Below are 14127 nucleotides of genomic sequence, written 5' to 3' on the forward strand. Positions count from 1 at the left end.
TTTTTTTTTTTTTTTTTTTATTAAATGGAGTGATAAATTAAACGCGTTCACAATAAATAAATAATGCAATTTTATATAATTTGGAAGCAAGATTTGGAGTACGTGGGGCACAATAATTTCTAGTTGATGCGACACATGTAATTACTAGGTAGTGTCAAACAAACAAATGATGTAATTAATGAGTCCAGCAAATTTAATTAATTTAGTTGAGAGAGCATTTAACCTACAGAGAGATGACTCGGTTTTTATTTTCTATTTGTATATAAATTTTGTCCAATTTTCCGATAGTCCGGAGATTTCATTTGTAAAGAATAACTCAATTTTAATTTAGAAATTCTAACGGATTAAAATGAAAATTTAACTCTACCACTGCAAGATGGTGTCGAAGTTGCATGGGGGCAGACTGCCGTATGCTATTCTTGTCGTACATATGAAACAATACTATTATTATTATATAATAATAATAATGACAGTATTATTGCTATGATGATGATATTATTATTATGATTTGTAAGAAAAAGACATTGAAGTCTCAATGACACAATAGTTGTCATTATATATATCAATCGCGTCGCGTCTCCCCATTTTCAATTCCGAGACAATCTTGCCTCTGACCTTCTCATTTCTGTTTCGATTCTAACATAGTTAACCAAAAAGATGGCTATATATATGCCAACATGTAACAGTCGAGGTGCGACTGTGAACCGTCAAATCCGAGTGTATCAAAATATATATATTTACGTTCAGATGGATTATATGTATAGGTCAACCTAGTCCTGTTACTCGTCTATTCTTCAAAACCCAAGAACCATTTAATGTCTTCCCTCATTCACCATTCATTTCGTTTGTTACCTGTCATGTCTTTTTCCCTGAATCTCAGACACCCTATGTGCCTACATTTCTTGGGCAGGGCATGGAGAATATACTTTATTATAAGCAATAAAAACTACGTACCCTCTTCAAGTTGACATAAACCCATCACCTATACAGCACAAATTTGCATTTTCTATATAAAAAGGCAACAAAAGTTACAAACAATTAAATTCACACACAATGTGGATGGTGGAGTCTAATGATCATTGCAAAGATTTCAAGACGACAATTGAATATCCGGTTTACAGCAGAAAACGTCGGCAGCTAATGCCCAGGATGGCGTCGATTAGTAGCAGCACCGGAACAGTAATGAGTGGCAATTTATCTGCGAACCCAACTCCAGCTTGTTACTGCAAACACCACTCAAATATCCTTGCAGGTACTCATTCTTCCACTACACATGCATCTCTGTCTGTGATTTTTTAGTTTCTTTACATTGTCTAAGCCGGTCTTGTTGAATATGGATATATACTGGTTGACGTGGCATATATGTACAATGTTTATATACTGTCTTCAAATCATCTTGGAAATTAAATTGTTACACGATCACAATGAACGAGAGACGAAATACACGCTAACGTAAATGAGAACCTCCCTGAAGTATTTTTAACATCAGTCGGCCCTTTCGAATGTTACAAAAATAAATCAAATTCCATATAGTTTTTATTATCAAATCATGAGTATGGCTTTGATCTCGTCCTAACTCCTAAGATCAAGGTTCTGATTCCGTCACCTGTGTAAGGTGCAGCAGGTTATGATGCATTGCCATTAGTGAGCACAAGATGGAACCCAACTCCAGAACAATTACAGGTACTCGAAGAAATGTACAGACGAGGAATCAGAACTCCAACGGCTGAACAGATCAGGCAAATTGCTGGCAGGCTTCGACGATTTGGTAAAATAGAGGGCAAAAATGTGTTCTATTGGTTTCAAAACCACAAGGCCAGAGAGAGGCAGAAGAAACGTCGCCAGCTTGAGTTGTTATCAGCTAAGCAGATGGACTGTGTTGAACCCAAAGAACCAGGTAAACAAAACTAAACATGTTATCTATATTTATGTGTGTGTGTAAATTGTTCATTGTAAGAAAAATAAGGAGCTAAGAAAATTTTTTCGTAGGAGTGCAAAAATTCTAGATCAAGCGCACATTAAGTCAATTTTGAAATTTGAATGTTGGCCGAGTTTTTCGAGTTACTATGGAAGCTAATCGAGTTAAACACGATCTGTTTGACCTTCTAGTATAGAAAAGCATATGCATGCATGCATGTTTGTTACAGTACCATTCATTCATTATTAGGTTTGTGTGTGTTTTTTGTTTTTGAAAGAATTGATGTAAAGAATTTAGAATTTACCCATATCCTGATCTCATTTACAGGATTTAGCAAGAAATACATGCAAAGCGAACATGCCAAGAAATTAGGTGGCCCCTCAAAATGCGGCACACCTTCAGAGGTCTGTATGTGTTCCTCAATATCAAGAAATTTGTTGTCTTATTTACCCTTATTTATTAATTGATCGGTACCACAGAAGTCTACTTCCGATGTGGTCAAGGAAACACACTAGCAAGACATGACTATTAACCAGAATAACGAGTTTCTAAATGCATCTCAAAAACTTAATTAGATCGTTGTGACATAATAGAACTTAGAAATAAAACTAATATTTTTATTTGCTATCAAGATCAAATAGTTGTTAGCATTCATAGAAAATGAAACTAAATATAGGAAGCAAAACAAATATAACACAAGATTGGATGATCGTCCCGTCCAACTCTCAACCTCAAACGACAAATCTTCGCATTTCAAGAAAAATAATTTCATGTCTCCGTTTTTTTGGCTTCAAAAAACATATCTTCCTCTCTAATAAAGGTTCAAATTTGACCTTTGTTTGGTAACATAAAGTATATTATAAAAAATTAAACTAAAAAACATTAAAGAAAGGGAAGGGATTCAACCTTTCTTTTTGTTAACATAAAGTATATTATAAATTTTTAAACTAAAAAACATTAAAGAAAGGGAAGGGCTGACTTTGTATGATGGTGAAAGAACAGTACTCCTCAAATCCTGCATTTTATACATTCTGTTGGCTCTTTTGTCACGAAAAGATTAGAATTTCTTGGGAAAAATGCAAAAATCATTCAGCTTTTCATTAACTGTTTAAATATTTTTCTGCAGGGTTCTGTATCAAAACATAGGGCTGTAGAATCAGAACGTGAAACAGTTGGATTAATGACACACTTTGAATTGAATTTGCAGCAGAAGACAGCAGCGAAAAATAATGAAATCTGCTGCAACTTGGACCTGTCTTCTTGCATGTTTCCCACTCCAATTTCTGCACAAAAAAATTATGCAGCCCAAGAAAATGAAAACCCCTTTTGTGCACTAAATCTTAGCATACCCTCGCCTTCGAAGAATGATGATTTAAAGATTAATTTTGAAGATGGAATTCAAGTAAGCAATCGAATTCTTCAGCTGTTTCCAGTTGGGAGCATTAATGATTGCAAAATTGTTGATCCTATTGGAGAGGAAGAAGCTTTTACGAGAAATTATGGAACCGAATTCAAATTTAATTATGAGTTTTTTGAGTTTCTTCCCACAAAGAATTGATGAAAGGGTTTCATACTTGGTTTTATGTTAATGCTTTTACATTTCTTTTGTACCTGTAATGGTTGGGTCTAGCTGATCATCAATGGGCATTGCCATTTATAAAGAATTTGAATAATGGGTAATGTGCATTACTAATATTTAGTTTGGCTGGTCGCATCCCCTCATACTTTTATGCTTACAAAAACTAAACACAATAAATTATTTAATATGGAAAAAATAAGGTAAGCTAAAATGAAATGGTGTAGTTATTGTTGCTATTTATTTTAAATAAATAATGAAATCATTATATATGTTGGATAAAATAAGAGTGGCTACTGCCAAGAGACGACCATGCAATCTTCAGACAGAATCTAGAGAATGAAGAAACAAAAGTTTTCTTTGCTTCTGACCTGCCTATGTCCGAAAACATAAAAACCATATCACCAACAAAATTCCTGCATTTATTGAAGAGTCTTGCATTTATAATTCTTATAGTACTCGCACTTAAAATTTTTACATTGCCGGTCCTGCATAGCTATCACGCAAAGGAGATTTATGGAAAAATGCTAGGCTTAATATGATAATCATAACAATAAAATGGTTAGAGCAAACATTTGATCTGTAAACAAAGTTGACCTAATTAAGAGTTTCATGGTTTCACATGTAAGCAATCGTCAGTTGTATCATGTGTGAAAGAAGTTGAACAACACAAAATAGGATTTTCCAGTGTGACCATTTATGGGTTGGTCCTTTTATCCCTAAAACTATCCCAAAATTTTTACTCATTGCTTGAGGTTCTAGCATTGCACACTGCACAAATGCAGATGTCGACATGACAGAATCTTGAGACTGACTCTTCATTCTTCAAGAGCAAAATCCTCAAATTTACCCGTAATTACAATATGGATTAATTCTTGAAATAAATGCTCTGTCCCCCTTATCATAGTATGGTGATTTCATGAAAAAAAAAATTAACGGAAAAATCAACACAATCAATAACACAAACGGGAACTTGCGTTGATGAATTCTGCTCATTCTGCTTCTAATGGCTAGTAAACTTCAATTAACTTTCAAAACCGTGAATCCTGTTAGCCCTAGTCTAGTCAAGAACAGCTCACTAATGTACAGTACGAGCACAGAAATATCATCCCTATTGGCCTCTTGTATCTACCCACAGCTTGTTAACTACAACAGCTGAGACAAAGAATTGACGGATAGTTAAATGCCTGGAATAACAGGTGCCAGAGAACAGACGCCTGTAGTCGTTCCAAAATTTGAGTATCTGCCGTCCCTCCAAAGAGAATGGCAAAAAATGAACTAATCACAATCAAGATACAGTGTTTGCCAGGATGTCAAGTTATCCGGTTCTATCTAGCAAAATTCATGTCACGGATGACAATCTTGAATCTTCAGTCTTGTTCAATTTGCACATGCAATCTGGACATGGAAGTGAATAGACAGAGTCATTTGGCCTCTTAAGTTCAAAACCTTTTGAATCACTGTGTGCACGCATATTAAGCATGTTCTTCTTGAAGCTTTTCCATCTGGAACAAAGAATCAACAAAAAAAAAATGTATTTTTATAAGAAAAAGGTAAGAGAGGAGATTCAAGTGGAAGGTAAAACTATTATATTCCGTGCTAAGGCAAATATCATTTTATTAAATTGGTGCAGCAAAGCGTGGCGATGAGGCTTAAAAAAACATCATTGATGTCCAAAAATGAGTAATGCTTAATAAACAGGTACAACTAAACTTCCAAATTAACATACTAGATAACAAGGTCAGAACCAGCGCCTTATCGACAAAGAAAGAAAAAAATTTGTGGCGAAACCACATATTGGATTGTCACAACACCATTAGTGAACAGGTAAACTAAAGGTATTACCCAATATTTGGATTGTCAAATAACAGCGCCAACTTCCTCTTGTCAGGCCTAATTGTTCGCGAGTGTCCACCATACTGATATCTTCGATGTCCCAAAAGGAAATGAGGGAAATTTCCACCTTGAGTGGTAACAAATACTTCACTGTGAAGACAAACAGTGTAGTCTATAGCAGCCATTCTTGAAGAGTAATTCTGAAAATAAGCAACTTGAGTCAAAAGTGTCATAGAATGTATGAATCCAAAGTGAAAAAAAAAGAACAGGACTTGGATAACATAGGTATAAAAATAGATATTTGCTTAGATTTAGACCTGAAATGGAGCTAGTTCCTCAGCAGATGCCAGCATCTCTTTCGTCCGTAGCAATGGAAACATTTCCAGCAGCGGAGCCATGTTCCTTTCAGAGTCGTATATCTTTCCAGATGCTAAATAAATAGAAGTACTTTTGTCAAAGCCCATCCCCCGTAGCATCAGACCTACCTAATCAATAATAGCCATTCAAGGATTATGCAGAGAAAGACTTTATCAGGCAGCGGTATACAAGTACCAAATGTCTTGAGAGGAATAAAGGTGAAGAATATACAACGAAGTATTGTGAGGGATCTCATTGAAAAGACGCAAGACCAAGCAATCATAACAGCGTAAATACAAATTAATATCAGCAGAATTACAAATGAGATTATCGACCTTGGTAGTGATCTTTGCTACAGATATGTCGTAAACAAAGAAACATAAAATAAAATAGGTATAAATAATTTTTTAAGGGTGAAATTTTGTAGTCTATAATAATGACTAACCCAGTGGTATTGATATTTAAACAGTTGAGAATATCTATGTTACAACCTTAATTAACAATCACATAAAATAGGACACATACTTATAGATGACTACTCCAAAACTTGGCAAAATCAATTCACTTCAATCCCCAATGGATGGGTAAACAAAAAAAAATTCAAAGAACAAGCATCGTTTGGCAAACCATCATAATAAAATTCTTTACTCAAATCTAAACAGATTAATCTCAATGAGTTACAAACGCATCTCTCAAAAGTTGGAGCAAATAACCATACCACAATAAAATCGCTTATACTGGGTACACACACAAACCATTCAAAGGGTTTCAGGAAGGTTAACAAAAAAAGAACTTATCAAGGGTTAGAGCCATTCCCCACAAGTCTCCACAACCTCACTTTGCTTTCTGGCACAACTTTTTTAGTGAATGAAGAAATAAAACCGTTGTAACACCCCAAACGCTAACAGAGTAATTTTTATGTGTATTTATTTGAGCGAGTTATAATTATTATATTCTTGATAATTGAAAATATTAAAAACTATACATGACATACAACTTGCCATTTAACCAATTTTGCACTCAAATTGATTAACAGTAGTATAATGATGAAACAGTAGCTGCTTTAAAAATTCGTAAGGACAATATCTGAACTAAACATAATCATTTTGATAAATGTTATTTCATTTCTTAGGCTTGAAATGAAGAGATTGGTTATTTACTACTTCAAAAAAATTAATCCGGAATGTAATAAATAATGATTGGCTCATTTGAAAAAACCGCAATATTTTTGGATAAACTCAATAAATTTGTAATATCTACATGGGTAATCCGAGCCCTACATCATATAATAGAAAATATAGAGAAGAGTCATGGTTCATCAGAAACAAACAGACTAGCAAAGAAATATGAAAAGGAAACTGAAGATGGTGAAAGTTAAAAAGATAATACCTCTAAAGGTGTTAAGGGACATTTCCCGTTTAATCTGATGGCTCCAGGACGGATGACTCGACCAGGTTTAGTAAATTTTCCTTTCCAGCCTCGTTCTCTTGCAGCATCCATGTCAATTTTTTCTTGCTTCCCACCATCATATATACAACAAGAGAAAGCGACCATATCCTAGAGAAGAAGATATTAGCACTTTGCTTTTGCAAGTGTTCAGCTAAACGAAAGTCATAATCCACCCCAACTAACCTCCTCAAATCGAAGATGAACAGATACATACTTGCCACTATTATTAGCACTTCGTTCTTTCATTCTTACAACCAAAGATTCGCCTAAAGTTAATATTGGATTCGAAAACTTTAGAGCTTGATAATTTGCCAAGCATCTAAGTCGTTGTACCACCGAAGGAGCATCAAACGATAGTCGATTTGCAAAGGGTGATATCCTTATAATCCTGAATTGAACAGATGCAAATGGTAGAAACTTTAAATTTATAAAAACCAAGTAAAAAAATGTTCAAGCATCGATGATGAAAAGAATAGCTGAGAAAAGATACTAATTACGCAAAAAGGTGATAACTACTTCTAAGCAATGATGGACAGACAAATGCCCAAGAGAGAAACCCAACATGACTTAAGCTAGAAAATATCGAAGAATTGCCTTAATAATGTCAATGAACGTCAAGGCAATAGGAAAAGTAAATAAAAAAAGCTCCAATATAATCATCTTAAAGTTTGAATCATGTTGATCACACTAACTCCCACAAGAATTTGCTGAAATACAAGTAGAGCAACTAAAAGGAATCTAAGACAGTCATGATGCATCACATGAGCCCAGAAAGAAAACGAAACATGGAAAACGGGGGGAAAACAACAATAGAAAAAGAATAGATAATAAAAAAGAACAAGCAGATTGTAGAACTATTCACACTGAGACATAATATTGAAAACTCAAATACTCATAGATATTTCAGTTTTGAAGCTATATCCATCAGGACATAAGTAATCATCTATGTAAGTTAAAGACAATTTTCAAATCATTATTGCCACAGAACACATTACAACAGAGGGTCAAGGAATAAGAACAAGTATTCAGAAGGACTCACTTTTCTTCTAGCAGCTTGGGAAGTACTGTATTCCTATAATACTGGATGGATGACCATGCTTTTATCCTGAAGTTGTGCACATTGCTCATGTTATAGTCAAATCGCTCCATTATGTACCCTGGAACAGTTTTTACTATCTGGACATCATTTTCCAGGGTTTTCATAAAAAAATCTTCATCATATATGTCACCAAATTTGCTGCACACAGAAACAGTATAAGAGACGCGGACAACATTATCTTTAAAACAAGAATAACAGTATGATCCAAGAGCATATATTCTTAATTGCAGCCATTCAAGTTACATAAAACATATTTTTTTGGAACATAAATATTAATCCATACAGAAACTACAATACATTGCAAGAGATCTACTTATTCAAATACTTATAGAGACAAAACATGTAACTAGGTATTCTGGGTCAGGTAGTGAAATATTTTCATATATCCATAGTAGAAAATGAAACAAACAATATTATTGATTTAGAGAAGAGAAGCCGAGTAACTTCAAACTAGTACAGACACAACTTATTTTTTTGTTATCTAATATTTTCTTCATGTATGCCCCAATTTTTTTGGAAAAAAGTAAACAGAAGAAATAGCTTTTGGCAGCAAGATTTTGCACAGATGATAAAATACCCGCCTCGGATCTCTCCAAATACTGTGAAAGTGGAAGTTCGGAATCACAAGAGTTGCATTAAGGTAACCTGCCACAGCCACCGCATTGCATATCTGGAAGCGCCAGCACCAATGAGATATAGCATGTTGACCAGCGCAAAAATATGAAAGCACAAACTGCAATAAACCATGGAATTGATGATGCTAACAAAGCATACCGACGTTCTCTGCTGATTCAAACCGCCATTGGCCTCCACAAAAATATATCCATTTGACTCGTGCAAACCTGCAATGATAAGTAGATCTACTGCTTAATATACACATCTCAATCTCTTTTTGGAAGAACAGATTCAAATGTAACTTAAAATACACGTCTTAATCACTTTCCATTAGAACAAATTCATGTAATGACATAGTAGCAAATATATGAAGTTAAAAAATGGAGCAATTGACACTGTGATCAAAATTAGATCAGGAAACCCTTAAAATCCTGAGTCCTGACTACATTACCTCCATTCACATCTACTTTTAAATTTCTATTGCCTGATGTTTAGAGGAAAACAAATACAGAGAATATAGAATTTCTCGTGGTGAGAAAGTTTAGCACCTTCTGTGGACTTGTTGATGCACGGTCTCCATTCACCACCTTTATAAGAGTGTTTCCATATGGTCGATATCTACAAAGTAATAAAATATTTCTGTGAATAAAATTTAGAAGAAAAAATGTATGACATTTAGGCACCGTTTGGACAACTATTATAAAATGTTTTTGTAAAGCTGCTTTTTAAAATTTTTAATAAAAAGTTTAAAAGTTATTTTAAGAATAAATATGTGTTTGGCAACTATTCTATAAAAATGCTTTTAGAGTTGAAATGTTGTTTGGCAAACTATTTTAAAAAAAAACGATTTATAGTTAAAAATAATTAAGGAGGTGTTTGGACAACTATCGAATAAAAAACTTTTTATTCTAGTTTATTCATAAAACATATAAAAAAACATCTCTCAGTTATTTTTTTAAAAGTATAATTTGATAACATTTTTAAAAATACTATTTAAAAACATTTTACAAAATAATATCCAAACAATACTTAGTTTTTCACTTATAAAACACTAAAAACATTTTTAAAAGTACTTGTCCAAACGGAGCCTTAGGTACAAGAAAAAAGAGTGAATTGCAACTTATCTTCTCAACAAACATAATTTGTCATTTAAGCGCATCTTAAGATCAAAATACTGGGTAACTTATTCAAACACCTGATAGGCATAACCTAATACACAATCCCTTTTACATCAGTCTCCATAAAATGGAGAAATATATAATACTTAAATGTCAGAATGTAACACAAGTATAAGTAATTACCCTCAATTCACATCAGACAACGCACTCAATGATTAGGAAACTTCAGTAGCTTGAGGGATGTCAAGAAAAATAATTAAGAACGTTTTTTTAGTGAACTTTGGATTTTTCTCTTCTCCAAGATACAATACCACATTATAGCCGTTCTTTTAACTCAATTCAATTCTTTAGAATCATCCAGTCGAAATCATCATAATATAATGGAATGCCTTACACCATATAATGAGTCAAATAGATATAGACAATTTGGACGAATCCAGCAAATAAAACAAAGTAAATGTGGATATCGGATCATATCCATTAGCTACACCAGGCAGAAACAATTGAACTAAATCAGAGATCTAAAATACAGAAAGCCTAGAGCTCAGATGCTTAAGATAATGATTGTGTACTCAATCAAATTTCTAAATTAATCTCAATATTTCTTCGTATGATGCAAAAAATTATATTGTCAAAAGCTAATATGCCATGAAAATTCCGAGCTTCACAAGTTGAATTTTAAGCAGAGGATAGTGACTCCTATACCAATAGAAAATGACATAGAAGAATGTTTAAAAATAACCAAACAGTCAGGTCACTGTCAAGACCCTAAAATACATCAATTCTGATTACATCACCATATATATATATATATATATATATATATATATATACACACACACACACACACACACACACACACACACACACACACACCCCCACCAAGTCCTTTCTTCCATTTTTGGGGTCATCATGGAAGTTGATAGCAAATTGACTTGGAGTCTCCTTTTGGAATTTGGACGATTAGAGTACGTCACGAAAATAAATAATTTTTCTCATTCAAATAAATGAGAATTTTTTTAATATTTATACTTTTCAGAAAATTAAAATTTACCCATCGCTACAAATAGCATTTTTTTTTCTTTTTAAAATTACATTGGATTGAGGGTTTTTGGCTATTAACAGNTAATAATTATTATTATTAATAAATAAACTACCAATTAGATAGTAACTCCTTTTTAAAAATTTAAAAAAAAAAAAATTTGTTGCATGATCAAGAAAGAATGAAAGTATCCTTACGTGCATGAAATTAATAAACACTGAATCGGAGAGAGTAATTACACTTTAATGACGATTTTCTGATCAGGAGTAGTCAAATTTCATGTACGGATGGATCGATTCTGTTTTATTTATGTAACTAGCTAGACCCTCCACCGCACGGCATGCATTGCACATGTATGTCAAGAAACAATAATATGCAGCTTAATTGGATTCAAGCACGAGGGAATTCAAGATCACAGGAAAGCATTAATTCAACTTCCAGCTCAAATTTTACGAAACCAGAGCACTTGAGTGGTTTCAAGTTTCACTAAGAGACACGTTTTGAAACTTCACTTGTTCATATGGGACCAGTACACCTTCATCCATGATAGTTGAAAATTTTGTCCAGGCACACATCAGCTCCGTCGTCAATCATCATAACCAGTTTCATAACTCTAACTGCATATCTTTATGTCTTACCTTTCATGGACTAAGATCAGAAAGAAAAAAGAATTGACCAAACACAATATTATAAAAAGTCGCAAGAGAGAATTTTCCATCACTCCTAAATTGTGGCAACCACTATCAACTATTCCCCTTGAAATACCAAAACTAATCCCAGAATAAGCAACACTGAATCTCAATCAACGATTCCATCACATTATATATATGGATCAATCACGCAGAATCCCCGAGATGTCCTCATCTATGTACAACAGATATATACACTCAAAAGTCAAAACATTTGAAGAAAAAAAAAAACAAAAACAAAACAACGAATCGGTCATAATACAAATTAATATCCAATAACATACAATTTATTCAGGCCTTTCATCCAATTTGGCTTGGGTTCCACCATATTCAGGCAAGAGAACAGCGCCACCCTCATAAAATGCAACTGGGATACTTTCCCAGCTTTGTCACGCAACCCGGCCAGGTCCAACAGCAGCCACTTATACATCCATCGTTTCACAGAAGCAACAGAATCACAAAAATGAAAAAATAAAATAAAATTGTACCTCGGGTGATTTTTCTGATAGTAGAATACCAGCGGTTATTTTTTACGGTGGCAAGATTATCTCTACAAGTACCCAGCTCAACCTTTCCGCCATGGCTTAGATTGAATATTTTCTAGCAAGATAGGCGTTTCTGGGCAATTAAGAGAAGAACTTCTACATGCGATAAGGGTTTACATGGTTTACAGATATTTGGCGTCGAACCCCGAGAGTCAATAAGTTATAATTTAATTTGACCACAAAGCGTAGCAACAGGTGGTCGTGCCGGAGTGGTTATCGGGCATGACTAGAAATCATGTGGGCTCTGCCCGCGCAGGTTCGAATCCTGCCGACCACGAATTTTTTTAAATAAAAATTATATTATTTATATGTAATAATTGAAAAAACCCAATGTTTTCAAACTTGTTTTCATGACAAAAGTTATACTTATTATAAGAATTAAACCTTTTAAATAGTATTTTTTATTATCATCCAAACAATCGTATCTACATTAAAATAATTAAAAAACTTTTCCAAAAAAAATATTAAAAATCGAATGCTCATATCTTCTATGTAGTCCTTATATTTGATAGAAAAATCATCGTTCAAAATTTTTAGTTCTAAATCGGTATTTTGATGGATATTCATCATATATAGCACATAAAATAATTTCTATTGTTAAAGAGTTAATTAATTATATATACTTCCCTTTAAGGTTTATCATAATGACAAAAAAATGAAATTAATTTTAAAATAAAAATTATATATATCTCCTCTCAAATTTAGACGAGGATTTCATTTGCATGGACCTTTTTATCGCGAGTCTCTCATGATTCAACAATGTCCAAGCATCGCCACTAACAAAACCGAGTCAAGGCAAACATGGCCAAGCATTGCTAGTTTTTCCTTACAGGAAGGAGTCGCAGTAGGAAGAACGTTTGCTGCATTGAAGAACTGCCAAGTTGATGGTAACACAGTTGGGTCTTCAACTTCTTGCTATGTTGCAAGTTACAATAGGTGCATTAATATTACACCCTAAACTCGATCGTTGTCAGAAATAAACGATAAATACCAAAAACTTTTTATTTACCATATATAAGTGGATCAATGACTACAAAAATTCAAAGAATACAGGTGCTTTTTCAAGATCAGCTGTGAATCACAATGCTGGATGTAAAACTGCGATGTCTAACATAATAATGGCAGTAACGATATGGTTATGCTTCTCTTCCTAATGCCACTCTTTCAGTACACACCAAATGTCGTGTTAGGGGCCATAATCGTCACAGGAGTGGTTGGCCTCATTGATGTTCCAGCTGCATATCAGATTTGGAAGATCTTGAAATTCGATTCTGTTGTGATGTTATGTTCTTTCTTGGGTGTCATCTTCATTTCTGTTCAAAATGGCCTTGCCATTGCTGTAAGTTCTTCGGTCTCCGGCTTTTTTCAGGTTCAGTTCTATTTAAGGTTACCATGCAAATCAAGTCAGAACTTGACGACGTCTGGGATGCTTTACACTTTTCAACGATGAATGTAATTTCTGGTTCAGTTGGAGACACAATATTCCATATATTGTTTGAAACTATATTAGTTGGCAGTTGGCTTAATAAATTGAAAACTTTTCAAGCTTTTACTGCAAATTACGAGGCCAAAAACTGTGTTGATTGAGAACATATCTGGCATAGATATTTATATTCATCATTATAAAGAAGCCATTTGTGTCCCTGGATTCCTCATCTTGAGTATTGAAGCTCCAATCAACTTTGTTAATACAACTTATGTCAAAGACAGCTCTGTTGTTGAATGTTTCTCTTGTTGTATTTTCGTGTTTCCCCACTATATTTACCTACCATATATCATTTTTATTTTTTAGGATTACAAGATGGATAGACGAATACAAACCGGAAGGTGAGAATAATACCAAAATCGCCTTGAACTTAAGTTTGTGATACTGAACCTCTCTG

General features: G+C 33.8%; 2 protein-coding genes and 1 non-coding gene across 4 annotated transcripts; 2 read left to right on the plus strand and 1 right to left on the minus strand.

The window, feature by feature from the left end:
* The first annotated feature begins 1059 nt into the window (after positions 1-1059).
* On the plus strand, positions 1060-3476 carry LOC140969173 (uncharacterized). The gene is made up of 4 exons (XM_073430441.1): positions 1060-1252; positions 1616-1897; positions 2246-2322; positions 3045-3476. The coding sequence occupies exons 1-4, from the start codon at positions 1060-1062 to the stop codon at positions 3474-3476; spliced, it is 984 nt and encodes a 327-aa protein (XP_073286542.1).
* A 952-nt stretch (positions 3477-4428) lies between these two features.
* On the minus strand, positions 4429-12319 carry LOC140969176 (protein ESMERALDA 1-like). Of its 2 annotated transcripts, none has more exons than XM_073430447.1 (10): positions 11984-12319; positions 9399-9468; positions 9010-9077; positions 8817-8905; positions 8176-8373; positions 7320-7524; positions 7077-7244; positions 5648-5815; positions 5340-5530; positions 4429-4999 (listed from the first exon to the last, which is right to left on the minus strand). In XM_073430447.1, exons 5-10 carry the CDS (start codon positions 8337-8339, stop codon positions 4837-4839), a joined length of 1059 nt encoding a protein of 352 aa, XP_073286548.1. In that variant the 5' UTR covers positions 8340-8373; positions 8817-8905; positions 9010-9077; positions 9399-9468; positions 11984-12319; the 3' UTR covers positions 4429-4836. The 2 variants fall into 2 exon arrangements, with proteins under 2 accessions (XP_073286548.1, XP_073286549.1); XM_073430448.1 differs by having other exon boundaries at positions 8813-8905.
* A 120-nt stretch (positions 12320-12439) lies between these two features.
* TRNAS-AGA (transfer RNA serine (anticodon AGA)) lies at positions 12440-12521 on the plus strand. Its single transcript has one exon. It is a non-coding gene; the product is annotated as a tRNA-Ser (tRNA).
* Positions 12522-14127: the final 1606 nt, after the last annotated feature.

This window comes from Primulina huaijiensis, unplaced genomic scaffold, assembly GCF_012295235.1.
Source record: "Primulina huaijiensis isolate GDHJ02 unplaced genomic scaffold, ASM1229523v2 scaffold40265, whole genome shotgun sequence".
Taxonomy (NCBI): domain Eukaryota; kingdom Viridiplantae; phylum Streptophyta; class Magnoliopsida; order Lamiales; family Gesneriaceae; genus Primulina; species Primulina huaijiensis.

What these genes read in the sequence shown, in the direction of transcription:
- LOC140969173 (XM_073430441.1), top strand. Translation starts at nt 1,060, where the DNA reads ATGGTGGAGTCTAATGATCATTGCAAAGATTTCAAGACGACAATTGAA. An exon ending in CCACTCAAATATCCTTGCAG is followed by an intron (nt 1,253 to 1,615) that starts GTACTCATTCTT and finishes CACCTGTGTAAG; the next exon opens with GTGCAGCAGGTTATGATGCA. An exon ending in AATGCGGCACACCTTCAGAG is followed by an intron (nt 2,323 to 3,044) that starts GTCTGTATGTGT and finishes ATTTTTCTGCAG; the next exon opens with GGTTCTGTATCAAAACATAG.
- LOC140969176 (XM_073430447.1), bottom strand. Translation starts at nt 8,339, where the DNA reads ATGAAAACCCTGGAAAATGATGTCCAGATAGTAAAAACTGTTCCAGGG. An exon ending in CCCAAGCTGCTAGAAGAAAA is followed by an intron (nt 7,525 to 8,175) that starts GTGAGTCCTTCT and finishes TGTTCAATTCAG; the next exon opens with GATTATAAGGATATCACCCT. An exon ending in TTTGACAATCCAAATATTGG is followed by an intron (nt 5,000 to 5,339) that starts GTAATACCTTTA and finishes TCTTTGTTCCAG; the next exon opens with ATGGAAAAGCTTCAAGAAGA.